The 12,727-nt window shown below is 35.5% G+C and overlaps 1 protein-coding gene across 2 annotated transcripts in view; it reads right to left on the reverse strand.

Annotated features, from left to right (window-relative positions):
- The window catches only part of GAS2 (growth arrest specific 2), a 116,995-nt gene that overhangs the window by 72,081 nt on the left and 32,187 nt on the right, over positions 1-12,727 (reverse strand). For both annotated transcript variants that reach the window (XM_080817508.1, XM_080817509.1), the window contains exon 3: positions 7,918-8,059. In XM_080817508.1, the coding sequence (XP_080673634.1) occupies positions 7,918-8,059 (142 nt within the window). The remainder of the gene's footprint in view (positions 1-7,917; positions 8,060-12,727) is intronic.

A 12,727-nucleotide genomic window follows, 5' to 3' on the forward strand; every position in this document is an offset into this window, starting at 1 on the left:
TCACAGAATCTGCAAGGATAAAATGCATTTGACCATAAGTGTAATTTAGCTAAATATATTAAATTTTAACACATGGGCAAAGAAATGGAAACACGAAAAAGTGTGTTGTCTGTTTGGTGTCTGTACAATAGAGACTACAATATTAACATGGTTTTAAAGGAGACTGGGCTAATTTAGATTTAAATTTAGGAAGGAAACTTGAAAAAAATACACTTTGGCTGATTATTATTTAATTGTGAAAATACCATAAATTAATAGTTGTCCACCTTCCCAGAATAGAGAACAAGTTCTAATACTCAGAAAGAGAGGTGTGATAGAAAATACAATAAATGAGAAGTCAGAAGGGTTGGGTTCTAGTCTAGGCTGCATCATTTTTTCATCTCCCAAACAGGCATCTTGCCTTCTACTTGCTCCTCCTTATGAGGTGATTTATGGTTAAAAGTACTTGGTACATATTGCAAGCACTCAATAAATATTACTCCCTTGCTACTTAAGTGGGGTCCACAGACCAGAAGCATTGGCATCAGCTGGGAGCTGGATAAAAATACAAAGTATTCGGTCCCACCCCAGACTTACTGATAAGAACCTACATTTAAACAAGTTCTCCAGGTGATGGGTACGAACTTTAATGTCGGAGGAGCACTGTATTAACCAATGCTGTGTATTATAGTAAACATCAGTTGTAATTCCTGTGTTTTGTTAAAAACGTTCAAATGTCCCTTGAGATATCTATCTATCTATCTATCTATCTATCCTCAAAACACTCTACAAATGTTTCAGATAACAGTGATGATGATGATGATTGGAAGAAAAATAAATCATGCTTTGGATTAGCCCTTAGTGGTGATTATGAGCATTTCTCTTCTGCCAGGATTAATAAAGCACAAAAGTTGCTTCCCAAAAAGTGAAGGGGTAGTCACAAACCACTCCCTTCATCATGTTACTCCTGGTAAGACCCATGCAGAAACCTTTGAGTTTAAAGGTAAGAGATAATTAGGAGTAGCACAGAAATTTAGGTACCTTTAAATTTTAAACTGGTCTCAGGGAGGCTAAAAAGAAGACAAAGCAAAGATTTTCACCAGCTCATGAATGCTAAGTTTGTGTGTACCCAGATTTCTCAGAATCACTGTTCACTTTTCGAATAGGCTATGACACCCACATATTCATGCAAACCAAGGTAATTTGTTCATAATCTCATCAATTATGTATGATATATAGAAGAAAATCTATGGGGGGCTCAGTCAGTTAAGCATCTGCCTTCAGCTCAAGTCATGATCTCAGGATCTTGGGATTGAGTCCCTCATCAAGCTCCCCGCTCAGCAGAGAGGGCGTCTCCCTCTCCCTCTGCCCCTCCACCTGCTTGTGCTCTCTCTCTCTCTTTCTCTCTCTGACAGATAAATAAATAAAATCTTTTAAAAAAAGAATAAAATCTAGTTAATTGCCTTTGCCACTAAGCTGAGAAATGTCCTAGAATGAGTAGTGCTCTTCCTTCCCTCAGTACCTGAACCTTTAGTGAAATTAATAGATTGCATCACTAATACTCAGAACAGCAACAAGAAGCAAGAGTTTTTCTAATTTGGTTTACATTTATGTTTTATTTTTCCTCCTACTTGAAATAATCATATGAACTTCTAAAATTATTCAAACAGAGCATCACTTTCTGTAAAACAGGGACATGATCTCTGGAGGTAAATGGAGCTGAATTCCGATTCTGGCTGGGCGGCTGGGAAGTGTACTTGGAGTGAGTTATTTAATTCTCTGGGTCACTCTCATTTATAAAATGTTGGTTGTTGGAGGATTAGATATGGTAACACGTGTACTACTTAGCCAACAGTATGGAGCACATGGTTATTATTATTGAATATGGTGCAGCAAAAATTTGATTCTGGGAAAGCTAGAAAGCCATTTGCTTCCCTAATTCAACACTGACTCAGCTGAATCCCGACTTAATTCTCATTCCAGGGAGACATTTAGTTCTCCCAATCAGATTCTGTACTGTTTTCTCTTACATTTGCTCTGGCATAGGGCAAATGGTTAAATTTGGAAAGACTATCTGAATTCAAAAGTAAAAAACAGAATTGAGATGCTAACCAAGTAAGTATAAGAACAAGTTTTAAAAAACCAAAAGCCTAAAATAAATTGTCCCTGGCAAAGAAACTGAATATAAATGACTCATAGTGCTGAATGGCTACCTTGAAATTGTTGTCTATACTAGTAATAGTGATTATAGCCTTTTTCCCACAGAAATACTTTTCGAGTCCTCAATACAGACAACAAGAGATGACTTATCAAACACTGGAAGGTAGACAAAGATTCTTTTTCTGATGTAACAGATGACTTCCAAGTATAAAAGGAAAACAATGTTTACAAATCCACACACAATCCTTTTTAATTTTCCACAGAAGCATCAAAATAATACTGCAGATAGACCGGTGCTTGACCAACATTCGGAAAACAAAGGATTTTGTAAAACTACTCATCAGAGTCATGCATCAACAGAAAACAGTGCCACACAGCAAACACAAACACAGAAAATAAAAACAGAAAAAAGTCACACACATTTGCATGCTAGCACAGCAGATAGCAAACCCTTTTCTCGCTGAGTAGATTCTTTCTCTGAGAAATAGATGAAGAATTCTCACTGGCTTCCAAATCCTACAATCATCCAATAACATAATGATATTGACACAATTACAGCAAACAAAAATTATGCATTTTTAAAGTATTCTCCCCCAACCTTCTTTCCCCCCATCTCCCAGCTCAGCAGAATGCTTACAAATTAAGCAACATAAAAAAGACTCTAGAAAAATAATGACACTTGGCAATTTCTAAATTAGTATACTAAAGTAAATTTCAAATATTAAATCCCCTACGCAAGTATATCACTAATTGAAGGAAATAATTTCTTACTTAAAGTCTCATCTTAAAGAGCATCAATTTTAGGATTCATAACCTAAAACTTTTTAAGATTGAGAATAAATCATAGATTTTTGGTCTTAATTTAAATGATAAAAATGTGCCATATCAAAATATTCAGCACTATGTTAGAAAAGGTTATTCAAGTATTTAAGCCTGGAAAAATCATTATATTTACTATTAGGAGACTATTAATACATTCTATTAACTTTTATACCTCTGTCAAACTGAAAACAGAAATTGCTTTCACACTAGAAATCTTCTAAATGTTTTTTCTTTACTCCACTATTTAAAGTAAACTTCATTTCTTTTAAAAAATTATTGGAAGACTATTTTGTCTTTAGGCTGATAAACTATATACTATTAAATTCAAGGAAACATTCATGTTCCTCTTTTTAAACTGATTAAACAATCAGGATTTACAATTAGGATGGTAATTGTTAATTTACAATTAACAATGTTAAATACTTTTAAGGAATCCAATGAAATCAATTATGAGACATGATAAAACCCGGTTTCTAGTCATTGGCCTATGTATGAGCCTGATTTGAACAGTGGGGGTTATCGCTGAGCATGAAGTATAGACCCACAGTGTTAAAGCATGTTCCACAGAGCACACAAAGATCTGTATCATCTGTTCTTACAGCAGTGTAAAAGTCTACAGTCACTTGAAATATCCGTTTAACCTCAATGATGCAAAATTGCCATTATAAGTCTCAATGTGTAACATTTTAGATCAACAAATAATGCTCTATACAAAGTGGTTCAAATTGTATCTTAATATAAAGAAAATTAATTGTTCACGCTTTAGATTACATGCCACACCTGTTTGCTCTCTCAGTTTTGTTAACAGGTAACGAAAAAAAGAAAATGATATCATTGACAACGTAATTACTATTTATCTTTCCTTCAAATTCTGGGAATATATTTTATTGTTGTTTACTAGATATAAATGGGTGGCCTCATGTTCATAGCATTTTGTGAGTTTTCTATATTCTTAAATAGTCTCAAGAATATTATTTTTGGTTGGTATCTGTGGATGATGACTCGAGTTGGTTTTAAGATATCACTAAATGTTATAGATTCCTTTCATTTCCATTTGTTTTACTGTTAGAAAAAAAAATCAGTTGACATTTTGATATCTACCACTACTCACTGTCTTTGGATAAAATTTTAGAAACCAATTTGACAAAAGAACATAAATACTTGTGAGGTCTTTGATACACAATGTCAAATTGCCCTCTAAAGAAGGCATACCAATTTCTAGTTTTCTTCAGCAATGTATAGAAGATCCTATTTTCCTACATACTCAACACTAAGCATATAATTTTCTCAATCTTTGCTAATTTTTCATAGCTTATATTTGCATTTACCTTATTGCTAAGCTGTCCCACATTTTTATATTTTTATTAGATTTTTTTCATTTAAATTCAATTAGCTAACACAGAGTACATCGCAGAGTTCAATAAGTCATCAGTTGTGTACCACACCCGGGGCTCACCACATCATGTGCCCTCCTAGGTTTTTTTTATGTCTTCTACGACAAGGCTGTTCATGACCTTTGTCCGTTTTTCTATCGACTCTTTTTTGAAACACTATTCGAGATACAGTGAATTTACGATCTGAGAATTGACATTTCTCAGAGAAAAAAGTATCAAGAATTTCATAGACGATAAACTACAGGTTATACTCTGTATATGATTGTGTCGTGTGGCATCGAAGTTATCTGCCAAGAATCCAAAAGGCAAGAAACAGGAGGGAAGCATATGGGATAAGCTGCTATCCATGCTTCCCAGTTCCTCCCTGGCATACCTTCCCCACCACGGAGATTTCTTGTCATTAGCTGTTGAAAGAGAACAGATTGAGCGAGTTGTGAATCAAGATCCCCTTGCAAATAACTACAAAAGAGCTCTGCAGCAGAGGGTAGCCTATCAGTTGCCACAAAGATAAGAATGCTCTATGCAGGCAAAGACCTTTGAACAGCTAAAGACAGAAGCCTCTTGATACACACTGGGGACAGTGATCTACTTTATCATTCATTCAAATAGATTTCCCCCTTCATCAGGGCATCTTTTCATTTTATTTGCTGTTCAAAACACTGGGACACAAAGGACGCACTTCATCTTGTGCGCTACTGAAATGAAATCTTGAGGTAGGAAAAAAAAGAAAAACCCTTGCCCTAAATTCCCTTTCAAAAGTGAAGTGTGAAAAGACATCAAGCAGAGTACACAGTGTTATTGTTGTGAGAAAGTCAATTCTGCAACACAGAGACCAACGCCATTAGCCCTGGCTCAATCACTTCCTTACCCACAGTGAATTATATGAAAAATCCAAGAAGAAAGGGTTCCACTTGGAGAAATGGAATTTCTCATTGTCCTCCCTCTTGATTATCATTAACATCTATGTGCACAGCTGTTTTCTTTCTCCAAATAATCCTGAAGTCAATGCTATAATATTGGATCCCTTCTTCTGTCTCCATGGGGCATATTAAACCTCACCTCATGTCCTATTCTGAGCAGCAGAAATTTCAAATTTGTCTTTTCATTGAGCAACAAACCAGAAAGCCTATCTGCTTTTGTTTGGTACTGAGAGGATTAAAAATTACTTGAAAACTTGGTTTCTTTGCAAGTTATAAGCCAAGATATAATAAAGAAGATGATCAAAATGAAAGATGTTTAAACCAAATACTCAGTAGCTATTATGTATAAATGATCTAGGACTTGCTTTTTATAAAGTCAGGTGTTTTTTATTTTTTTCAAACAGAGTGAAGAACTAGGCCATCTCAACATTCATCTTGACATAATTTTATATTCTGCAGGGTATGTATTTATATATCAGGACCATTATTATACAGTGGCTTTAGGCTTTATTGTTTCAAGATAAAATGTACTACTTATCTGAATGGGGTTTTAAAAAGCCACCCAAGCTTTTTGGTTTCCAACTGAAAGCTTTATTAGTTCAACTAACAAAAGAACTCAGAGGCAATGAGAAAATTGATCCAAGATTTTTTTCGCATTGACAGCTTCTAGTCATCCACGTGGTCTATGGTCTATGCTTATTTTTTCCCTTTTTCAAATTTTCATTTAAATTCTAGTTAGTTAATATATAATGTAGTATTGGTTAGAGGGGTAGAACTTAGTGATTATCACTTACATATAACTCCCAGTACTCAACACAAGTGCCCTCCTAAATGTTCATCACCCACTAAGCCCATCCCCCACCCACCTCCCCTCCGGCAACCCTCAGTTTGTTCTCTGTGGTTAAAAGTCTCTTGTGCTTCCCTCTCTCTTTTTTTCCCCTTCCCCTGTGTTCATCTGTTTTGTTTCTTAAAAGATGCTTCTTAAATGAAAACCTGTTCAGTCAGCAAACTCACAGACAATAAGGCAGTTTTCCCGTGTGGCAGTTCCTTAAAGGATGCACGGGACTGGAGAATTTTAAATCATGATGTTGTCTGTCCACATGTGAAGAGTATATGCCTTGTGACTAAGATCTAAGATCTGAATTTATTTATTTATTATTCATTCATTCATCCATTCATTTGATCTTTCAAATGTTTTTTTTTTTTTTTGCAAAGAATTCCATCACACTCCCTTCTTATAATTCTTCACTCATACAGTTTCCTAGACACATGAAAGTTAAAATCCAGTTCTGAAATTGCCATCAGACTGAAAGAGGGCTATATCCATACACACACACCTCTTCCACCAAGTTTGGTTTACTTAAATGTGAGGAAATAGTAAGAGCTGTCAAAGTCCATTTACATAACGATCAGTCGAGGGGCACCCTACTGTACTTTGGAGGCTCCTGGGCAATTACTTTAGTTTATTTTTCCCGTCAGGTATAAAATATTCTCCTAGTCTAAATTCACATAATTTTCTTCTCTGTTGAGAGAATTCTCAGAAATCTGATGGCAATCTTTTCCATATCACATTCACTGCTCTTAGTAGAAATACAAATTTCCATAAACATATAAAATGAGTAAGATTTTAGCTGTTACCATCCATTTCCTAGGTTCAGCTGGGAAATGTTGTTTTGTGAGGCCTAGGGGCAAGGGTGTTCTGTTTAGAAGGCAATTTGTATACTTGTTCTCTCTGAAGGATGCTCAGCTTTCTTTGATGCTAATATTTGGTATTATGTGATTTTGCGAATTGATTTTTTAAAGCCTCAAGCAAAAGAACCAAGGCTCCCCTCCTTCCCCCACAGAGGTCTCCTTTCTTCACTCAATCCTATTTCATTAGAATAGGAATTTAATTCCAATACTTTCCATATGAGAGCTGTTCTTGGCAGAACTGATACAGGAGGACTGAACATTTAACAGTAGCGTATCAAGTAATGTTGAAACACTGAACAACGTATGCTTTGTCCCAAGGAAATACAAAAGCTTGTTCTATGGTCTGGAAGTGGATTTGCCAATATTCAATCATAAAGCAAAACAAGACAAGAACCCCACAATTATGTGGGTAGCGTTAGACACTAAGGTATCTATCTTTTATTTCTCCATCTTCAATTATTCCAATTTCCTGCTTGCTTACCTGATTTTGAATTCACTAAAAATAGATAAAGAAATAAACTTCTCTTTCAACAAAGCTAGACTTTACAGGAAATGGTGTTCCAGCCTTTGGTAGAGGTAAAAAACAACAGTGCCTTTATGGCTGGAGCATATACGGCTCCCTTTCTAGTCCAGGCCAGAGCCTGGCGGTAAAATGTAAAACTCCATTTTCCAAGTAGCCCCCATTTTGCATTATATATACTTGATTTTAGCTTAGAATTGTGCTACTTATATCCCTACACTTTCATGCACAAAATGACCAACCGTAAAAGGACTTGCATTTTTCTACCTTCAAAGATTCCGGTTTACAACAAACCTGCAAGCTGACAACACTTTGAATTTTTTAAAGTTAACAATCTATGAAATGACATCACATAAAAAAAGTTTAGATAGTTTTACTGACAAAGACATGTAACAATTTGATCAGCTAAAATTCTGAAGGAAATACATACCCAAACCTTCCGATTCAAATAGACACGTTTCATCTACCCCTAAATCTCGGCACCAGGATAAGAAATTTGCTGTATTGTCTCTGGCAAAAAAGGAGCCTGAGGGTGCAGTGGCTTTGCATGGAATCTTCTTCAAGGGCAGATTCTGAAAAACAAAGAAATCTCACTCTGGTGGTTATATCTGACAAAGTCATCACAGGGACACATTAAATAGACAGTTGTTTTCAACAAAATGTTTTGGAATGACTTCATGTCAATAAATAGGTTAGTGAAGAGGTATAGAGAAGAAAGTAAAATGTACATGAAACTTAGTTGTCACTAAAAAAACTATAAAAAAATCTGTTCATATAAACAAATCCTGGATTTTTTTTTTTTCTTACCATCTAGTAGTAATACAAGCAAGTCCCTTCCCTGGCTCATGTTGCCTCTTTTCTTTCTCTTCTATTTTGGGTGTTTTTTGGGTATTTTTTGTCTTTTGTTTGTTTGTTTTTGGCCTTATGTTCCATCCAAGTATTTTACCATTATTTCTCAAAAATTATTTATAAATGTATTTTCCATTTGTGAAAGAAGAATGAAACATCAATATACTACATGAATATAAACAATATGTAACACACAAACCTGTATTATGTGCACACATACACACACATCAATGTATTATATTATTAATACTTTACATTATAATATAAAATAATTCTGTTGGATTTCTGCTATCTGACCCTGAAAGATACTGACATTATGCATCATTTTCTTCTGGGATAAGAAAATGCTTAAGGGGCACCTGGGTGGCTCATTTGGTTAAGCAGCTGCCTTCGGATGAGGTCATGATCTCAGGGTCCTGAGATGGAGCCTCTTATAGGGCTCCTTGCCCCTCCTCCTGCTCATGCTGTCTCTCTCAAATAAATAACAACTTAAAAAAGAAGAAAAGGAAATGTTTAAGATATAGGAGGGCCTGAACCTGGACCGACTTTCTTATTAACAGTCTCTCATAAAATTTTAGATAGGAAATCTCCACTGGCACCATACCAAGAGTTAGAGAGTTGTGTGGTCTTATTTTCTTTAATAGAACATAATCAGTTTCCATGGCATTCCAGGCAGTCACAGAATGCAATTCTCTGTGACGTGAAGGACTAAACAATGGTTTTGGTTGATGTGGGCTATGCAGAGCTTCACCTTAAAGAGAGAAAAAGATTAAGGGAGAAACACTTTTGTGTTTTTTTAAGTTCATAAATAGAATGTTCCCTTCATTCACCGGGAGCCAAAAACTAGAAGCAAAACATTGTTGATTGTTGAACTCATTGGCAAGAATGGTTATGAGATAGTTGTCTTAGAGTACTGGTGAAGTTCTGCTAACATCATAATATTAGTAGAGTTCTTCATGTCTGAGGATTTTATGGCCCCATAACTAAAACATTCAGTTATTATACCACTTAAAGTCTATGTCTGTCCTATCTCAAAGGTCTAGCTCTTTCTTGATGACTGACTTTTTTTCAAAAAAGATTTTATTTATTTATTTGACAGAGAGAGAGAGAGATCACAAGTAGGCAGAGAGGCAGGAAGAGAGAGAGGGGGAAGCAGGCTCCCTGCTGAGCAGAGAGCCTGATGCGGGGCTGGATCCCCAGACACTGAGATCATGACCTGAACCGAAGGCAGAGGCTTTAACTCACTGAACCAGCCAGGCGTCCCTTGGTGACTAAATTTAATTCAGAGGAGACACAATCAAGATTTTTGTATGAATACACAAATATTTACATAACTATATATATTAGGAATTACTAATATATAAATCATATACGAGGTTGCTTGTATAGCATTATCTTCTTAACCATTTTGGTTAAGTAATAGTTTTCAAAGACATAATTTTTTTTTTTTTAAAGAAATAATTTTCTATATAAGTTGTAAAAACAATCATTATTAGCATAGTGTAAAATCTCCTTTATAAAATACTCACAAACATCAAGCAGCATTTATTTAAAAAAACCTTAAATCTAGCAATTCACTTCTAAGGACATATCCAAAAGATATAATAGCATTAGTGTTTATATATATATATATATATATATATACACACACACACACACATACACACACATACACACACACACACACACACATAGTTTTATATATATATATAATAGCATTAGTGATTTATATACATATATATTAGTGTTTATATATATATAATATGTGTGTGTGTGTGTGTGTGTGTGTGTGTGTGTGTGTGTATTTGTTGCAACGGTGATTGAATAAGAAAATATAGAAATCAGAATGTGCCAAAAGAGGGCTGGTAGAATAATATATATTATACACACAATGAAACTCTATGCAATCATTTAAAAAAGAGTAAGATAAAGGTAAATATGTTGACCCATACAGATGTTCAGTGTGTACTCGTAAACAGAAACAAATAATTTGCAAACAGATATGTATACCACGATTTCATTTTATGATCATATGTATATGTGTATATACACACAATAAACACAGATGGCCACATAGAAGGTGAAATTGCATATAAATATGCTGTATTATAAATATGAATATTGTACTCATTTTTATAGTGTTAGTTTAGGGAAAATTTAAGGAGGATATGCACCAGATTTATAGCAATTACCTTTGAGGAAGATGATTAATGTATTGAGTTTCATTTACTTCATTACATAATTCTAAAATAAGAGCAGGATTTTATTTTATTTTGTTTTTATTTTTTAATGTTTTTAAAAGATTTTATTTATTCATTTGAGAGAGAAAGATAGAGAGAACACAAGCAGGGGAGAGGCAGAGGGAGAGGGAGAGGCAGACTCCCCGCTGAGCTGGAAGCCGGACATGGAGTTGGATCCCAGGACCTGGAGATCATGACCTGAGCCAAAGGCAGACACTTAACCATCCAAGCCACCCAGGCACCCCAAGTAGGAGGATTTTTAATGAATTTTACATCCTATCAATATTTTCAGATTAAATAATCAAAACTGGTATACTGTGTCAGCCAAAACATAAAAGAGGATTTTCTGGAAACAAAAATCTCCAAGAGATGACCGTAAAGCTTTTTTATGATGAGGTCATCATAAAAGCAAAGGTCCTCTCTAAGAAAAGAACATAAATACATTCAAATACCGAGCCATGTTAAGATTTGCCACCCTTATCCCCGAGTGTGAAAGAATAAAATGTGGAAAACCACTTAAAATCCAGGAATGAGTTTACATATAGGAAATATGACTTAGAAATTATAAACTATTTGACGATGCTAAGGGCACCTTAGGACAAAAGTTTCAAGGCTTGCGTAGGGGAAAGAAATACAATATCCATATTGTACTTGAAGAAGCTAGAGATTGATGTGACACTTAATCTACCAAGGGACACATTTTGAGAGAATACCCACAAGCAACAAGCAAGCCCTCAGAAATCATTCAGCCTACTCTTTAAGAACTTACAAGGACAAGCACTGAGCATAAAACTGAAAACAGCATTTTCCCCTACAAGCGTCTGGTCTTTACAAAGTCATTTACATAACATACTTGAGGATAAGTATTTAAAATTCATTCCTATTCAAAGACATAAAAGTTAGTATAGGACAAGTAAAATGAAAGCTGGTTACTGAACTTTTGTAACTTGGGGATACCCAGTGCAGTGGAATTCAGTAATAACAGCAGTTGAACGAGGCAGTAGGTAAGTGATTTATGGGATATCTGTTTCTGTTCTGGACCTGTCAGATTTATTGCTTCCATGTTACTTAAAGACTTAGGACACTGTAAACAGAGTGAATGGAAGCTTCCAGTCCTCATCCAGATGAAATGTTTTATTTGATAAAATTTTAAAAAGTCATCCTCATTAATCCAGAAGACTAACGAACTGAGCCCTCATACATAGTACTTATAAAGGTCATCACACATAACCAGGAGTAAGGATCTCTGTGCATTGGCTAAGAGCAGTAGCGTGTTGTGGGATCTAATATTCTTCCTTCCTGGTTGAACACCGACCCCAAATCAAAGGTCTTTCCAGGGTTACCTTGCCATTTATAATGAAGAGCCTTAGGGCATAAATTTGATTTCATTTGAATTAAAGAACAAATCATTCAAGAATATCAGCCCTCAGTGACTTTAGAACTTAAAAGTATTTCTGACATCTTTTACACAAAAGTGTTTTTAAAGTTCTGGAAGCCTTGGCAATTAGACCACTTCCAGTTCTGTGATTTTTTTTTAATTGTTAGTTTCTGTAGGTTCTTATGAAAATCCTGGGGGGTGGGGGGGTGGCGCCCAGCTCTACATCTCTTCTTTCCTATCACTAAATATAATAAAAACAATAGATTGAATAACAACTATTTCTTTGCTGATTTCCTTGCCAAGGAAATCCTGAAGAAGAGTTTTAGAATAGAGAACTGCCTTAAGTAATGATGGATGTGTATACTGGAAAAGCTGGAAATCGACCACAGATATGAAGAGGAAGACTTCTGATCTAAAGAACTGGAGATGCAAAAGGGAACTTCCCCACATGACTCATCTGAGATATATCTTCAATATCAGTTTTCCCTTTACTGCTCACCTCTTTAAACAACTCCTATAGCGTTTAAATTATAGACCATCTTCAGTTATTTACCATGTAACTTTTTCCAGACAGTGCTTTTACACATTAAGGCTTCAAAATCTGACTGAGGAATGCATGCACAAATGGTTAAGACTTGACCTCTCAGGGGCGCCTGGGTGGCTCAGTGGGTTGAAGCCTCTGCCTTCAGCTCGGGTCATGATCCCAGGGTCCTGGGATCGAGCCCCGCATCGGGCTCTCTGCTCAGCAGGGAGCTTGCTTCCTCCTCTCTCTC

This window comes from Martes martes, assembly GCF_963455335.1.
Source record: "Martes martes genome assembly, chromosome: 10".
NCBI classification, from domain to species: Eukaryota; Metazoa; Chordata; class Mammalia; order Carnivora; family Mustelidae; genus Martes; species Martes martes.